Genomic DNA, 18,750 nt, shown 5'->3' with positions numbered 1-18,750 from the left:
TCTCTGATCCAACAATGTCTGCAAATGAGCCCTTGCTGCAGCAAGGCGCTCCTGAATCCAAGCATCTGTGGGCCTCTTCTGCTCTTCCCTCTGAAGGGACACTAACTGCTGGCGTATACCAATCTCACGTCTAAGAGTCTCGCGTCTCTTGGAATCAGCGACTGTATGATAATAGTCACTAATTCCGGATAAGGCTGCAACTACCTGAGAAGGGCGGACAGCTCCACCCTGTATGTGAGAAACCCAAATCTGTAAAATATCCTCCATGAGGCTCTCCTCTGCATAAAAAGCATCCGGAATCCTGACACTGGCAGAACGTCCTCTCCGATGAGGCTCAAGGATCTGCAACACCACTCGAAAAAATCTGTCAATACGTGCATGAATGAGCATGTGTATTCTCCTGTTCGACCAAGAATACAGGAGTGATTGTGGCATAACATGGAAGGCATCATCCAACCAAGTGTCTCTGCCACTGTACTGAAAAAGAAAGGCATCCCAGGCTGCCCTCTCCAAAGAATGAAATCCACCCTGTCTGCCTCCCTTTTTGTCTGATGGCAACTCAACCATGTTGAAATCGCCACCAATGATCCAAGAATCTGCAAAGGAGGCCCAAGAGAGTAACTCCTTCCAAAAGGAGATCCGCTCCCCTCTGTTGTTGGGAGCATAAAGATTGAGAAGACCAATCTTACGCCCTCCAATCAAAATAATGATCCATTGAGCTCTAGAGGGGGAAATAAAACCATGACCAGCAACCAAGGGAAAAATAGAGAAAGAGACCAAAATGCAAGTACCTCCCCTTGTGCCCATAGCAGGCGACCAGAATTGAGATTTTGGGTGGCAATGTGGATGTCAAACAAATAGAGAACTCTCTGGCCATGGTGTTGTACAAAAGCTAAGTTTCCCACAAACAACTCACTCTTAATCTTCAACACATTGGGTCAATGCTTGCATGAACAGCTACAAGATGTATGCACTATCCACCCAAAGGAAGGTGATCCTTGTTTGCACCCTATGCTGTGTCATCATTTCTGTGTTCCAATTTCTATTTCATGTCGATGAGCTTTGTGCGATTTTATGACAGTTATACTTGTTTATTATTTTCAGTTCATGGCTATTTATAATTCCAGTATGAATTAAATAAATTGCTGGAAACACACGTCTGCTATAGCACAACTCTAACAAAAAAAGCCTCACATAATTTTTTTTTGAAAAAATGGTGGTTTTATATTAGAGCCTCACATAATTGATTATGCACATGACTTAAGTGATTGCACTTGTTCACACGAAAAGAGATACAAAAGTAGATTGACACAAAATGCACGTTTCTCAAATGATTTCAAAATTAAAAAGAATCAGAATGCATGATGTAAGTAGATTTCCAGTTTTTGTTGAGAACATGGTATTGCTTTGGTAACTTCTAGCTTCCTTACACTTCACCCATAGCTAGAGCCTTTTCTTTTAATTGGGCAACTCACTCTCAGAGATTTCTTTAATGCATAGAAAGCATTCAAAAACCATATATAAAATGCACTATCTGACTGAACAGAAAATACCTGATTCCTCCTTTTCCAGGTTTTGAAGGCCTGGGATAGTCTCTGTTGGAAGCAAATTGGCTTGCCATTTTCTATCAGGACTTGACAAGATTGGTGCACCTTCATTAGTGGCATCAGATAACGATGCAGAGACACTTGTCCCTGCTAGCTTGCTTGAATCGCTATCTGCAGAAGGTTTGGATAGCTCGGTGGCTTTGTTGAGTTGATCTATGACATATGTTGAAGCAATTGGACTAATTCCACGAGTGTCTGAGTGTCGACAAGATGCTGACAAAGCCCTGCAGGGCATAGGGCATACACGAAAATCAACCAACAGCAAGGATGCACAATAGATATCAAGACTGGATTTGAAATACAAAAACACTTTAAACACTTCAGCAATTGGCATGGCTACCCATTAATTAGTGTTCTTATGAACTCTTGCAAAATTTTGTAAGTTGTAGCTATGCATGTAAAAGAAAGCATATGGGTGAAGCTGACCTCTTCAGTTGAGAAATCTCTTCCTCTTTCTCCACCAATAAGCTCCGAAGCTGAGCACAATCACGATAAAGGTTCTCAATTTCGTGCTTGAGTGCCTTGGAATTTCTCACATCAGAGCTCACTTTTACAAGAGCTGGAAATCGTGGGATAAGCTGCTAGTTAAGGCTTCCCAATAAAGATTCTCTCTCTCTCTCTCTCTCTCTCTCTCTCTCTCTCTCAACCGCCTGCCCTGCCCTGCCCACCCTCACCTACCCTTCCGCCCTGCCCCCCAGCCCTTCTACCCTATCCTGCCCACTCTTCCGCCTTGTCCCACCCCTCCCCCTTCTGCTCGCAGCTCCTCTCCCCGCCTGCCTTGCCAACCCTCACCTACTCTTTCACCCTACCCCGCCCACCCTCTCTGCTCCTGCCCCCCTCGCATTTCCCCCCCCGCCACCCCTGCCCCACCCCACTTGCAGCTCCCCTCCCCCTCCCATTTTCTCTCCCCGCCCGACCCTCCCCTTGCACACCTCCCTTCGTTTTTCAATCTGTCCCGCCCCCCTTTCCTGCTCTTCTCCATTGCAGCACAAGAAGTTTTTGCCAGTCTAGGACCATAAGCATGAGAAAAGAAAGGGTATGTGTAGCTCGAGAGAGAAGTACACCCACCTCGGCTTCCTCCTGCACCTCTCCTCATCACGCCTCCCCCACTGCTACAGCCCCTGCAGAAATGATGGGGAGGAAGGGCAATGAGCCCCTCTCCTTTCGTAACTCAGGCAAAATTGCACCCAAAAAAAAAAAAACAGCAAACAACATGGCAAAGGAGAGAGAGGAGAAAAGCAAGAAGAGAAGCCAAAAACCTAGCAGCTCAAACAACTGCCAAAAGGACGGCCAGAGGGTCGATGACATCAACAACGCCACTGATCTACAGATGGACAGTATGGCCATGTAGAAGCTTGCACCTGCAGCCTCAGCATCAGCATCAGCCCTAGCTTCTGAGTCAGCATCAGCGTTCACATCATCCTTGGCATCATCATCATCAGCACCAGCTTCAGCTTTGGCATCGGCATCGAAGTCAGTGGCCTCGACATGCCCTTCTAGTCCAACCTCCACCTTACTCCCTGGTGCCCCCTTATAGTATTCTAGTTTCTTCAATCTTGTCCCATCTACCCCTAGCCAGCCACCCTTTCCATCTACAGTCCGGCTCACCTCAGCCATCTCCCACGTGTACCTATACACCTCTCAGCCTTCTGTCATCTCCACACCTCTGCCCTTATCCCCTATCCCATTCACCAAGCCCCCCTTCATACTCCATCCATATCAATCACATCAGCCTCCATTTGACCTCTACATCGACGAGCTTGAGAATCTCATCAGGACACTAGGAGGGATGGGCTCCTCTCTCGCTGGCTCCTTGATCTAGATTCTCATGTATGTAGACGAAGTGGTCTTTCTCTCCTCTTTAGCTGAGGGCCTTCAGTGGCACTCAGATGCACTCGATACCTACTATGCGGGACACGTGATCTGAAGATCAACCTTGGTAAAACCAATGTTGTGAGCTTCAACACATGTCCAAGCAGCCATGAATAGCGAGCAGTTCACCTTGAACGGATTCCTAATGGAGGCCATTGCATCCTACACATATTTGTGAGTTATTTTCTCTGGCCCAATTTTCAAGATGCGACCAACGAAGCAAGCCACAATGAGTAGAGGATATTCCACACTTGCTAGGCTTGAGCAGCAATGCTTTCCCTCTCATTTCCAAGGTCCCCGAACCAAGTCTCTTCTCTTTGCATCCTTGGTCCTCCTAGTGGGCATGTGTGGTACCTTGTTGGGAACCTGATCTATCAGAGGTAGATTGGGCTCAAGTGGAGAGGCTTCAGGTTCTCTTATTGTCACAGATGATCCGTTGTAAGCCGTTCGTCCCACACCACATTATTTTGTATGAGTTTGGGATACCCCCTACAACTTAACGCAACATTCCAGGTGATCACATACCTTCACCGAGTCAAGGATTATGGTTCCTCGATCTCAGTCCAATGCGGGTTACCATGGCTTGCCTTTTCTGCATCCATGACATTAGGGCTGAGGGCAATTAGAGGTATCGGATCTCAGTATGCCCGTACATGCAAATGGTTTGAGAGCCTCGGACTCCATATGGACAGACTGCCCCCTCCTTTCAGTATAGCCTTGAGGCCCCCTCTATTCCACTCACCTAGCATGAGGCTAACCAAGCTATTTGGGAGGATCTCATACAGCTACACATATTTAAGACTTGGCTAGCCCCTAGCGAGCCTCCTATGAAGCTCAATTTCTATAGAGATCATTGCTTATGGATATCAGCGGAGGGCTTCATCGATCCACCATGCTACACATGGAAGATTTTAATCCGATTTTATGTTTATGTTGTTTTTGTCTTGGGTGCAGATGCCCACTTGAGGCTCCAACCATTCAGCTCATTGTCTCAAGTTTTTTCAGTCTCATAGACCCTCAAAGACTTTAATACAAACTCTCTCTCACTGCAGTGAGACAACTCAACAAAGGCATATTGATGCCATCTTTTAGACAGTAACATACCTCCACACTGTTTGGGCTTTGCTAGTTGGAGACTAAAAATATTGGCGCTATTAGTCATCTAAACGACTAGTAGATAGAGGGGTTAGCATGGCTTTGTATGCACGTATAACTAGATGGATTGCCTATCAAAGTATTCAGATGGATCGACTCCCCCTTTTGGTACAATTTGAATGCCCCATCCCCCTTGGTCCAACAAGATAAGATCAATTGTATCATACGGTTGGATCTACTCCAGCTATATACGTCATGGATTTGGAGGGTCAGACAAGACTTTTCCACCAAGATCCAATTATATCACGATCACTTCTTGAGAGTATCAAAGGATGGATTGATTATCAGATCTCCATACTTGGAGGACAAACGAGTCTCACATTTATTGAGAATTGCAAGTAGGCAAATGCCTAGTCTCATCCCATCAATTGTGGATCGAGGCAGGGAGGGCAACAGTCACACCTAAAGAGCAAACCCTAACTGGCTGAAACGATACCTCCAACCATATATCATCTGTGGACTTGGACAGCCTGCCCCCCGAGAAACATCAAAGACTAGGGCATCCTCATGTGTGTTCCGTAAAGCAATCACCTGCAAAGGAATGCCCGATCTGAAAAATGCCCCCATCCAAGTGGAACAAGTAATAGGCATGTCATCTGTGTCCACCCAATCCAAGGGCAAGGCTGCATCAATTTGTTGAATTCTCCCTGCACTCCCTCTGGATTATGAACCACCTGGGCCTGACGGTCTGCAGGAAGCCTCCTGAAGGCTTTCCATGCTCCCACAGTAGATGCAGGGCCCCTCTCCCATCTGGGCCACTGCATGTAAAGAGAAGCTCCAAGTGGTCTGCCATGCTCATCCAAAATATTGTCGTTCCACATGATAGGCTGCCTTTCAATCTCTTCATAGGTAACGGGGAAATCCTGCGAAGAGTACTCCTGAAGCTGGCCCATGCTTTTAGTATAGCAACCATAACAAGGGAAGAAGGAGATCTGAGGTGGGCTGTGGTGAAAACTCATCTGGTACTGTGTAAATGAGATAATACTCAAATAGAAACAGATGGAAGTACCAAAATGAAAGAACTCACATTGATAAGCTTGATGTAGACTCCTTGATGTGTGTGGATGTGACACACAAGTACAATCATATATAGGATAGACACACACACTAGAATATCAAAGTGTATATGGGATATCTCCCAATATGACACGTGGCACTCACACATTTGACTCTACTAGAACTCCTAATAGAACACACTAAAACACACTCAACTTTGCTTCATGCTCTAACACCCCCCATGGAGGAAAGGTGAGGGACTACTGGAATGGAATCAAGAACAAAACATGACAATGACAAATTACTAACTGTGCACCCCATGTAACTCAAAGGCTAAGTATGAGCATGTTAAGAGGTTAGTCTAAGCACTCTCATGGCTTGCGACTCAACATGACTCAAAGGCTCATGTCTTAGTATGGCTACATGACCAGCTCATAGGTCTAGGAATACACCAACATCTTGGAACTTGGCCAGGCCTGATAAAGAGACCCTATCAAAGCCAATACATGGCTCCCGTAATACATCCCCCTCCTAGCTCCAAAACAGGGTGACATGGAGCCACACACCATTAATAGCCAAACATCATTTTAGGAGGACTATCCAAGGCTAAGAGCCTTTATTGACTCAAAGAGATTATTAGATTCAATCTTTTGGGGACTACTCAGGAAAGAGAACCCAAATACATCAACCTCATGGACATGTTTTAAAAGACATATTCATCATCCTCATCTACCTCTTGAGGGAAAGATAGATTTCGGAGATGAGCAGTGAGAGCGAAAGTTGGCGTCGGAGTGTCTTCTTCTTCTTCACTAGTGCCAGCTACAGCCAAGTTAGCATGCCCCATGGATTGTTGTTTGGCAAGCTTCTAAAAACAACGGTCCTCTGTATGGCCAAGCTTCTTACAATACCTACACTTGAAAGGTTTGAATGGCTTCCGAAATATAATGCCTGCCCCTCATGGACATCTGTGTGTCTTCGTTCATGATCGAGAAGCATTACAACCATTTCATCAAAGGACATACCCGTGCTACACGAAGCACTGGTATGATATCATGATACTAAGGAATATCCTCAATGCTAGAAACGAGGACAGCCACTTGATCATCTTTCCAAGCAAGGGCCTTCAAAGCAACAAGTTGGGTGATGAGGGATTCCATATAATTCAAATGAGCATTAAGAGAATCTCCATGCTTCATATGAAGCTTAAAGAATTCCTATCTAAGAAATACTTTGGAATTGATAATTTTGTTCCCAAATAAGCTCTCTAGTTTGTCCCAAAATTCATGTGCACTGTCATCAAAATCTAATTCATGTGCAGTGTCATCAAAATCCAAGTGATTAATAACATCGTCAGACAAACCCAAACCAATGATAGAAAGAGCTTTGTCATTGAGAGTTTCCCATGCTAGAATTTTCTTTTCATCAGATTCAGGTTTCTTGTCTTGCCACTAACCACCTTCCACACACCTTCCTTCATAAGCAGAAAACTCAGCTTGGTTTCGCTAGTTGAAAATTCTTACTAGAAAACTTTTCAATGATAATTCATGCTTTGGAATACTCCATGTCTGCTCCAAATGTTGCAGCAATATGGGCTCAAGAGAGAGCTTGGAGCCAAGGCTATAGTAGTATGGATTGTAGCAGTAGCTCAGCTCGCAAACGGGGCATAGAACGGCCAAGAGAAGGCAATGGACCAGCTAGAACAGCATAGGCAGTGGCTCATATTGATGCCGGGGCAGATGGCGGCATAAATAGCAACAGCAGCAACCCGCATGCAGTCCCGAATGATGGCAGCAATATCGAGGTTGATGTGCAATACGCAGCAAATCACGTAGCAACTCCACGAATCATCTCCACTAATCAGCTCCCACGAACAGCGCCAAAATGAAGAGGCTAAGGTTGGAGGAAGAAGGACTACCTTCCAAGAGGAAAGAAAGAGAGTAGCTCCTCTTTCTTGGCCTCCCTCACCTCAATCCCTTGGAAGAGCAAGGAGCAAGAGGGAAAGGACTAGGAGAAGGGAAGGATGGAGGAAGAAAGAAAGGGAGGAGGAAGGATGGCTCTGATACCACATGAAGGAACATGGTGGAGAGAGAGAGGGAAAGAAAGAAAGAAAGAAAGTGTATTATTGTCCACTAAAGGCCAAAATGGGCCCATGGGACATCAAGAACTATGCATACAAGATAGCACAAAATCAACGTGCCACAAAGAAGAGGCATCGTCGAATATCATCTAAGTGCTACGCAATACAATGCAAGTGAAAGTACATAATGTCAAATCTGAGCCTAAAAACAAAGTAAACTAGATGCAAGGAAACCGCCCCTGGGTGCAAAATGGGGGGATGAGTACAATATGCCAATGCAAAGATACAAGTCCAGGTGTCACGGAGTCTGAGAACCAAAATAATACTGGAAATCCTGTCCATCGACTCTGCCTCCTGCTATGAGAGTACAAATCTGAGCAAAGGTGAGGTGAGCAGCTGGTGGGGCGAGATCTCCGTGAGTAAGTCTCCTCCGAAAAGCTGCCATCATCCTGGATCGTCTGGAGATGAAGTGACGAGTACGTCCCCTATGTAACAAGATCCTGCGGCGTCTACAAACCATCTCATATGTACATCCACAGGGTGGAGGCATGTGTCCTGTGTGAGCTCTGACCTCCTCGTGCTCCTCCTGGTCTCTGTCCTCTGGTATAGCGTGTGCCTGAGCTCTATCAGGCTGGGCTCTATCACGCTCCGGTCTGTGCTGATGGTGGTCTCTGAGGTAGTCTCGTCGAAGCATAGTGGCCTCCCTAACATAAAGAGCTAGGCAATGCTGATCCTCGTAGTCCATCACTCGTGAGAGAGGTCCAAAGCCATCCGTGAAGAGACAATGGAATCTACCTCTGAGCTCATAATATAGCGGGCATCTGCAAATGAAGTGCTCCTCTGACTCCACCTCTCCCATGGTGCAACAAGGGCAGATCCTGGTCTCTCGGCCTGGTCGCCGTCCATCCTCCATGCGTCGCATCCTACCAGCCTCTATCTCGAGCTGATGCGAAGAGACTCTTAAGCTGGCCAAGGGCAATCCTCAGTGAGTGGGACATGTGGATACCTGTATAGCCTGGTGGAATGACAAATCCATCCTCTGAGATCCGAAGGAAGTGGTCACGATATGTGGCCATCTTCGTCGAAAGCTGCGTGGGATAAATCCAAGTGCGATACGTATGAAGCTGCAGCAAGTCTGCTCTCGTGACTTGGCTAAGCTCGTGGCGAGTCAACTCGAGATGAGGGGCATCTATGCTGTATCGGAAGGGAGGCAGTCTATCCATGTCTAGTCCAAGAGATGTGAGCCACCTAGTGAGTCTGAAGTACCAGCAGTATCGGGCCCCAGATCCTGCCAACTCCATAGAAGATGCAAGTGCTAACCATGGCAACCAAGCTCTGCCTGCTGCTGAGTCTCCAAATTCCCTAACCCTATGCAAATACATGACCGACTGAAACGCTGCATCCAATGCAAGGGGAGTAGCTCCAAACTCTGCTAGCATGATCTCGTGCGGAACTGTAGCCTTGGCCCTAATGAGCCGAGAGAACATGATGATCTGTAACCTCTCTACTCGTCTCCAATCTGCAGCGCCGAGGTCTCCTGCCCAGAAAGGAGCTGCATACATCGCAGCTGGTCTCACCAATGTATCAAAAAGCAAGGATTTCGTATCGGGATGCTGAAAGTGGGACTGAAAACACTGACGCTCAAGATGAGCCAACGAAGCATACCCTTTACTAATCCTATCTCGTGCTGCATATGTCATGGTGAAAACCGGTCCCCTGAAAACTGCCCCCAAATAAGTGTGCTCTCTAACAAGCTCAATGGGTTGTCCGTCATAAGTGAAGTAAAACTCATCCATGCTGTAAATACGATCAGAGGTGTTGAAAACCATAACCTTGGTCTTGCCAAGGTTTACGGTCAACCCCCTGTCCTGGCAAAACCTGTGGAGTCCCTCAATATGTGCCTGGAGGCCCTGAGCAGTAGAGGAAGTGAGAACCACATCGTCCGCATACAGGAGGATAGGAATGGAGGATCCTGAGAGAGTAGAGCCCACACCGCCTGTCATCTGTATAAACATCTCTAGCTCATCAATATATAATCCAAAGAGAGTAGGAGAGAGCGGGCAACCCTGCTTCACCCCAATCGTGCTGCATACCTCCTCTGAGAGCCCCTCACGTGTCCGAACCCGACCAGTGACCCTCTCATACAAAGCCATGATAGCCCACTGTATCTCTCCACTGAAGCCCATCTGGCGAATCCTCTGAAACAATCTGAATTGCGGAACTGTGTCAAATGCCTTCCTGAAGTCCACGAAGCAACAATAAAGCCGTTGCCTTCGTGACTTCGCCTCCTCTACCAGTGCCCTGAGTGTGAGGATGTGGTCAAGTGTCGAATGATCCCTGCGAAATCCAGCCTGCCCTCTGGCTCTGAGTCCTGTCATCTCGGCATGGTCATTTATACAGCTTTCCAAAACTGATGCATAGATCTTGGCCATAACGTGGCCAATCATGATGGTCCTGTGATTCGACGGCTCCATAGGGTCCCCCGACTTGTGGATAGGTACTATGGTATTGCCTAACCAGGACTGTGGTAGGCCTGTACAAACAGACTCATTGAAGAGACGGGAAAGAACAAAATCTAAGGCATCAATCCCATGGATTACATACTCCGCTTGCAATCCATCATGATCCTTAGCTCTCCCGTTCTTCAATCGGTGGACTGCTGCACGGACACTCTCTGGTGTGAAGAGACTAGATGAAGCTGGCCTAGGGGAATGGGATAAATCGATGGCTGGCTGATCTGGAACATCGTATAGAGCTGAAGTGTATGCAGACCAGACACGTGGATCTGTGAGGGGGCTCTGAGACTTCGAGCGGAGGAATTTTCTCCAGAATTCCTTGGAGTCACAGCTGAAAAAGCAAGCTTCTCAGCTCCTCCTCATTCCGGGCTAGAAATTGTTTCTTGCGCCTAACCAACCACTTGTAGTCTCTCTTGGTTTCGGCAAGGAGGGGAGACTTCTCCTTGGTCTCAAGGTGAAGTTTCCTGCGGAGTTCCTTACACTCCTCGTCATACCAACCGTTGCAAGGAACAAGACCAACCGGTGGGGGACTAGACGAATGACATGTGGCAGGGAACGACATGTGAGCGGCAGAAACGAGTGAAGTATGTACAAGTTCCCACCGGTCCTGCGTGGATGGTAGAGCATCTAATAGATGAGGACGGAGTAGGCGGCTGAGGTTCTGGCTATATACATCATCGAACTGGTGGTCGAAATGAACCTCGTAATAGGGTTGGCGGTCATGATAACGAGGGGGGGGTGGGTCATGGGAGACATTAGTCAAAGTAAAGTGGATGAGTGCATGGTCGGCAGAGGGCATGAAGGGGCTAACAGTAAGGCTATGGATGGAAGGGACTAGAGTCGGGGGACCTATGATGTAGTCGATCACGCTAGTACCACGCCCAGAAGCAGAAGAGAATGTAGGCATGGAAGACTGTGGCCACCTGGACAAGCCGTTATAAATGACCATACTGTGCGAGGTGAGGAGCTCCAGTAACTGACGTCCCTGATCTGTGGGCTGTATTGTGCAGTCTGATGAAGTCCGACAAAGGCTATCATCGTGAAATGCTGTGAGTATGACCGGATCCTCCATGAAGTCATAAGTGAGGGCCTGTCTGTCTGAGGTCCTCGCGTTGAAGTCTCCTAAAATAATACTCAAATGGAAACATAATGAAGGAAATGGAAACGAAATGAAAGTACCAAAATGAAAGGACTCACATTGATAAGCTTGATGTAGACTCCTTGATGTGTGTGGATGTGACACACAAGTACAATCATATATAGGATAGACACACACACACACTAGAATACTAAAGTGTATATGGGATATCTCCCAATATGACACGTGGCACTCACACATAAGACTCTACTAGAACTCCAAGTAGAACACATTAAAACACACTCAACTTGACTTCATGTTCTAACAGAGGCCATCCCTCCCACTACAGCGAGAAAGAAAGAAATAAATAAATAAATAAATTTTATTAAAGTCTACGAAAGACTGATGGGTCTATGAGACTGATAAAAACCTAATACAAACAAGCAGAAGGGTGGAGCTACTAAGCGAGCATCATCACCCAAGCCGAGTGCTAAGTCCTAAAGGTACATAGTCATATAGCATCAGTAGTGTCATCAACGTCATCCTCATCAATACAATGCAACCTCATGGTGGTGTAGGTGTCAAGGGGGGCTCGGGGGAAGGGCGAGGTCGTGCTGATGTATAGCCTGTGATGGAGCGCTGGCGGCTGTCTGTGGGAGCAGTCCGTCTCGATCTCCTGGCGATGACCCTGCTCTGAACCAAAGCTATTGCAACTCCTGTAGGCCGTGCTCCATGTCTGAACAGGGAGAGGAGGTCGCTAAGTGTCCCGCACCAAAAAGGCTGTCAGAGGACAGCCTCCTGCCCTGCCTAGGCTGTGCTGGGCCGTCCTGGCTGCTGGTCTACCGTGGAACTGCTGTGTGCATCGCCCAGGCCTGGCCTTGCTGTTGCGAGCAGTCATAGGCGCCGCCTAGGCCTGGTTCTTGCTGCAGAGAACAGCGCAACAGGCGCATTGTCCCCCAAAGCTGTTGGATGTACCCCAGCACATCCCAACCTGCCAGCCAAGGCCCCGGGCCCCTCAACCATACCTCAGAGACCTGTAAACAAGAAGACAAGCCAATAAACAGCCCCGATTGCAAGTGTGCTAGGTCAAGTGGTCTCCAAGTCACCCTCTAGACTGCTAACAGAATTGGGCCTTTGTGGAAAAGAAATATGTAAGTGCAATGTAACTCAGATTTAGCAGAGATTTATACAACAGTAAATAAAAGTGCAGGATTTGAAGCTTGAAAATGGACAGGTCACCAGACAAGGAAACCCGAGGAGAGGACAGGAAATACAATGTCATTGGGACAAACATGCACAAGGTGAATGATGCTCCTGCCAAAACATGTCTATCTACAATTAAATAGATTTTTCAAGATGCAGGACACAAACATTGAGTCACTACAGGGGAAAACAAAGGAGGTGAAATCATGCATAGGCTACGGGATCATATGCAGGAGGAAATGAACAAATGGAAAGAGGAGATGCAAGCACAATGGAAAAATCAGCTAAGTCAAGTGCAGGAGAATATGGCCCGAACACCGGAGGAAAAAACCAGCCATCATGCTTCACTCATCAAGGAGCTAGAGGCACCAGTTGCCATTCTCAAAGTGGAGAATGAGGCATTGACAGTATGCACACATTGGCAAGAGGGGGCATTTCAGCCACTTTAATTGAAGAGTTGAATACAATTAAAGGGCAGGTCAAATCCCTTTAAGCACAAGAGGAAAAGAAAACAACTAATTTTTAACCAGTAATGCATGCAGACCTTCATTGTTTCAACTATGGTGCGACTTCACATAAGCATATGTTTTCACATTTCAACAGGTTATAGTGAAGTAAATAGAGATTCTGTAATATATGTTTTATATAATCATATCTGAGGATATTAATCCCACTGAAGACTTCGCTGAGAAAGTTCCTGAAGGATAGAGTCAATGTATCCAACCACTCCCTTGAAAAATACACTTGGAACCGTGGATCTCTATGTGGATCTTTGATATAGGGAAGAGCTGCAAGACAGGAAATGCAGTCATAAGTACAACATAACAATCCAAGCATATCATTGTTATTTCCCCTAAAAAGAACTGTCCACTAATGAATTGTCTTATGTTTTCTATCCAAAATTCCATTACAACCCATATAAGGCTTTCCAAAAGATTTTTAATGTCCTCATTATTTTTCTCATAACTATATCATAGCTTGAAATTGAGAACAGTATTCATGGTCGTATTTAATGTCTCTATAATTGCCTGAAAATGAGAACAGCATTCATGGTCGTGTAAAATACCACATATGCCTTTTCCATAGTCCTTCCAAGAATGTTAAAACTATAACCCAAGCATATTTAAAACTGGATAACAATGACAATCAAGATTGAGAAAAATCCCAACAAAATATCTTCTAGTTATAGACCCTATGTAGCTAGCTAAATCATTCTCCAACAAGGCATATGTGTGGATGTGTGTGGTAGAGAAAGAAAGAAAGAAAGTTTATCAAAGTCTTTCAAAGACCGAAGGGTCTATGAGAATGAAAAAACCAGATAAAATGAGCTGAATGGGTGGAGGCACACCCACACAATTATACGCACGTACATATGTAAACACAAATGTACTCTCTCTCTCTCTCTCTCTCTCTCTCTCTCTCCCTCTCTCTCTCTCTCGCACACACACACACTTCTTTTTTGTGAACTATCTCATTATGAAAATAATGTACATTCGTAGCTGCCCCAAAAGGGAGCAACTACTACTAGAAAACTAGAAACAAAGATAAAATATTTCTAGCTAGGCCAGAGGAATGTCTCCAAGAAAGTGGGCATCTTGGAGAGACTGATACAAAGAAGAACGAAAGATACAGAGGGTATCCCGCAGCGGAAGCCTGATAGAGGGTCCCAAGAATGCACGCAAAAGTGTTAACTACGGAATCAAATGCTTCTTTACTTGTGTATACATCACAACCATAAGTGTGTATGCAAGCCAATAAATAGACAATGCTCCAAAAAAGATATAGAATCCACAATGGTATATTTTCGTCCAATACCAGACACAATACAAAAGAGATGCAGAGTCCCACCAAACTGTGGCCCTCTGATCTTACCAAAAGCTCTCCTGCTATTTGCTTGGCAGACCCCTGAGCCCGCATGCTCCTCTTGAGCTTATGTAGACTCTCTGCCCAGTAATCCCTCCACCTTCTTGCCCAGGTAGTCAGCCTAGGTGGCTAGCTTCTCCAAGCTTAGTCTGCAGCCCTCCAGCACTCTTCTGTCCTCCTGGATGTAGGCCCAAAAGAGGCTGCTCTGCTGCATCTTGCTGCTCGTTGTTTGCTGCTCCAGGTGATGCCAATGGAGGCCCCAAAGCCCCCTTCTATAGGGCTGGATGCCCCCTTGAACAGACTGACTGGGTAGGGAGAGGAGAACGGGCTCACCAATCAGCCCCCCACCCGACTTTGCTTCTCCCAATAAGACCCCCTGCTGGGGGCACACAAACTGAGGGCCTGGCTGACCCAGCCTGGCCACGTAGCAGGCTGCCATTGGCCCAGGCCTGTCCAGCCCTAACCTGACTTCCAACCAGGCCTTTATGGCCCCAAAACTGCCGCCTCCTGCTGCAGATCCGCATGCTTTCACCTCCTGTCTGGCCTCTAGATTCCACGCCATGGATTTGTCTGAATGCTGCCCATGTGGCAATCTCTCAAATCCTAGGTACAACCCCCGATGCACTCCTCATTTGGGGGCTCACAGATGGGGAGGGGAACTATAATTTTCCAACAGCCCCTCTCACTGACACATTTTGGCCGATCCCAATCCATCAATGAAGATGCTCCACTAGCTCCCGTGTCATAGCCCTCTGGAACAATTTGGTGTCGTTGTTTCTTGGTGGTATCTCCCGATGTTGCTGAGATTAGTATATGGACCCCAGTGTTATTGTCAAGATGTTTGACATTGAGAGATGGTCAGAAGAGGAGCAAGAAACTTTTGTGAAGGTGATGGACAGTAATGAGTGCCTGGAGCCATCTGGGTGCTTGGCTGGTGTTGCTGACACAGAGGGGGATTCTTCGACCGGACTTGAGGTCTCAAGGTTAGGTGGAGGCTGTAATTAGAGGGGGATAACACAGACCCACACATGGAGACTTATGGTCAAGAGACGGAGGATGGGTTGAAATAGACCCTAAAAGCATGGTGCTTGGACAACTTCAAGGTGTTTACCCATCATGAGGGGGACAGTTGGAGAATACTAGTACCTAGAGTGCTCGAGTTGGAAGGCGGGTACGTGAGTGAAGGACGTGGTGCCATTAGGTGCTACTGAAGATGGACATATGTACCGGTCGGACTAGTGTGCTTATTGGAACCGGACTTGGCGGAGCAGGAGCCACATGAAACTCACCAATTGAGCTAAGTTTGACTCCTTTGACTCTAACTTGCCCCCCTTCTTCTTCTAATCGGCGTTCTTTCTACAGTTCTTTGCAAAATGCCTTGGCTCATCACAATAGAAGCATTTCTTTTCTTTCTTCCTATTCTTTTTGTTCTCTTCATCTGAAGAGTCCACTCCGTCGTTAGATTTCTCCTTCTTGGGCTTGCCAGACTTACCCTTACCTTTGCCTTTGCTCCTGTCCTGACATTAGGGCTTTATCATCCGTTCCATCATACTTCTTTTCTCGAGCTTCTTGTTGCAACAACAATCGAGCCATCTCTCGAACGTCACTAGCACTACCCTCTACCTTGCAATCATCGTAGTAACAAAGCTATTGTAGCTCCAGGGGAGCATTCCCAGCAACAGCCTTGCCATCCTGGTCGAGCTTATCCTTTGACCAACTGTCGCTAGCCGATCATGCGCCACCTTTATCTTGGTGATGTGATCCTGTACTAGATCCCCTTCATCCATGCTCATGCTCATGCCATACAGCTCCGTCTTGAGGTCCAAGATCCTCGCCTGGTTGTTGAGCTCATATATGTCCCTCAACGTGGTCTACGCCTTGAAGGAAGTGTTCGCCGTCTGTATGTGAGGAAGCACTACATCTGCTGTGATACTCACGATGATAGCCAAGGCCTCTACATCACCGATATGACATGCTCTCACTAATATAGGGTCTGTTGGTGTCAACACTATTGATGTAGTTGTAGTCACGGTGGCTTAAGGCATCAGCTCTCTCCCCATCCCAATCTCCCACAACTCCCTCAAGTGGCTCTGAACCTTCATCTTCCACAATGGGTAATTGGTCCCATCGAGCTTGCCCCGTGTCTCGAAAGTTAGGGATCTGATATTTGTTGACCATGACAATAAATTGAAAAGGGTTAAGTTAGAGTGTTGTACACCTGCCTGAACCTGAGCCTCTTGCCTGGGTACAATCCTTCAGACGTTGAAGTCGATTCCCCCGAGCAATGAATCAAGGTCGTCCTTGAGCAAGGTCCTTGCCTTTAAGTTCCACTTCCTGTGAACTTTCGTCAAGGCTCTGATACAATGTTAGAAATTATCCCTACGGGTATCCCTACAGGGATCCGTATAGCCACTCATGTGCTGACATCATTCGCCACCTCAATGCAGCTGGAATCCTTGCGCGATTCTGCCCTCTCCATTCATGGACAACCTCTCGACATTTCCGCCTCAGATTTGCCCTTCTGGAGTTGCCTAATCTGCCAAGTACCTTCTTTTATTTTCCTTTGTCTGAATGCTGCCCATGTGGCAAGTCTCTCAAACCCTAGGTACATCCCCCCCATGTACTCTTCGTTTGGGGGCTCACAGATGGGGAGGTAACCTATAATTTTCCAACAGAGTATCCGTACAGCCGAATGGTACGAGCATGATAGAACGACCACAGAGCCCAATTGAGCATAATCTGGTGTGGATGCATATCTACCAAACAACTAGAAGTGCCTGCCAAAGGAAATCCTAGGAAAACATGCATGAAGAAAAGCTGCCAATCTAGAAAGGAAATCACAAGTAGTAGGACAAGTCGAAAGAAGATGCAAAACGGTCTCCCTCGGATGCGGTGGTAGGGAAAGCTGAAGAAGCAATATGCCTGACAGCAAACAAAGAGACCCATAGTAATGCACACAAGACAAGTCTTCCACCAAGCAAGAGACTTGTCAAGATGCCAAAAACAATTGCCATGCTCCTTAGAGGAAAAGTAGAAAACAGGCAGGGTGCTCTAGCATAGTAGTAATGGCGTGCCAAACAGGCTCGTGATGCAAGCCCAAACAATACTGTCTCCTAGCCTGCAGGAAAGAAAGTGTGCAAACCCAGTCATCCACCACATCTTTCATTGTAGAATGCCCAAACGATGCAAGAAATATTCCTTGCGAGGCTGAAGGTAAGCCAAAGGGTGACCAAACTTGGTGAGCCACAAGTTGCTAGCAGTCATGAATCAAACAAATAGAGAAGACACCCAAGGATGCAACCATAGAGATGGCCAAAAATAACATCTAGAATAGTAGGAATCCAATGGCCAAAGATTTGTGTACGGAGAAAGAAAGAACGAAAGATATATTAACATCCGCGGGAGACCTCGCGGGCCTATGGGACAAAGTGCACATAAAAGCGAACTCATACAAGCCTCAGTGGGCTGAAGCAAAGGGTACGCTAGGACCCTTGCTGAGTGCTAATCTATGCTAACATAATCATAATCATAATCATAATCATCATCATCATCATCATCATCATCATCATCATAATCATCATATCATATCAATCAATCTATACAGGCGCTGGGACGAAACCGAAGCCTGGTACAGTGATGGCTCTCTAGTGTGCTGCGAAAATATCTCATATCTGTGTCTGTCGAGCTGTCTCGTGCTACGCTAAGGGGCGCGGTCTCCTAGCTCTCTGGACTCTCTGGGCTATGTCGAGTGATCCCTCGTCTCTGTCGGTCTCCTCTGAGGAAAGCTGTGATAGGTCAGACCTCAATAGAGTGTACTCTGGGGGCTCTATGTTGCACATGTGGCCTCTGTGTCCCTCTCTCGACGGTACTGTACCAGCTGCTCATCCAGACTGCTCTCATATCGGCTAGCTCCTCTACCTCCACTCCATTGTGTCCGGGGGCTGACTCAAATCTATTGAAGTCTGTGACGTGCCGCTGTGTTTGATCATCCTCTATGTCCTGTAGTGGCTTGACCACCCCTTGCTGCTCTCTGATCTGTCATAGAAGCGCCTCCCTGTGTCGCCGCATCTCCATCGGATAGAGTCCGATACAGACCTGGTCATGGAAATGGATCAGTCGTGACAAAGGACCAAAGCCATTCCCCTCTAGGTAGAGGCAGTGGTAGCCTCCTCGAATCTCGTAGTAGGCTGGGCAAACACAAAGAAAATGCTCCTCTGTCTCAACCACACCCAGCGTACATAGCATGCAGATCCGCTGCTCTCTAGGTATACCAGCTGCTCTCCCTGCCTCAATCCTCAACTGATGGGATGAAACCCGCATCTGACCAATGGCAATCGTCAGTGCATGAGATACTCCTCTATTCTCGAGATACTGGGGTCTGAT

General features: G+C 46.8%; 1 protein-coding gene across 3 annotated transcripts in view; it reads right to left on the bottom strand.

Moving 5' to 3' along the window:
• The window catches only part of LOC147904497 (uncharacterized), a 184,686-nt gene that overhangs the window by 112,382 nt on the left and 53,554 nt on the right, over positions 1-18,750 (bottom strand). For all 3 annotated transcript variants that reach the window (XM_087386848.1, XM_087386837.1, XM_087386843.1), the window contains exons 2-4: positions 13,170-13,292; positions 2,034-2,175; positions 1,554-1,831 (exon numbers count right to left, since the gene is read on the bottom strand). In XM_087386848.1, the coding sequence (XP_087242974.1) occupies positions 1,554-1,831; positions 2,034-2,175; positions 13,170-13,292 (543 nt within the window). The remainder of the gene's footprint in view (positions 1-1,553; positions 1,832-2,033; positions 2,176-13,169; positions 13,293-18,750) is intronic.

This window comes from Dipteris shenzhenensis, chromosome 2 (assembly GCF_047967505.1).
Source record: "Dipteris shenzhenensis isolate YYH24624 ecotype China chromosome 2, Dip_SZ_1.0, whole genome shotgun sequence".
In the NCBI taxonomy this organism is placed as follows: domain Eukaryota; kingdom Viridiplantae; phylum Streptophyta; class Polypodiopsida; order Gleicheniales; family Dipteridaceae; genus Dipteris; species Dipteris shenzhenensis.
This window is presented reverse-complemented; position numbering and strand designations above follow the sequence as displayed.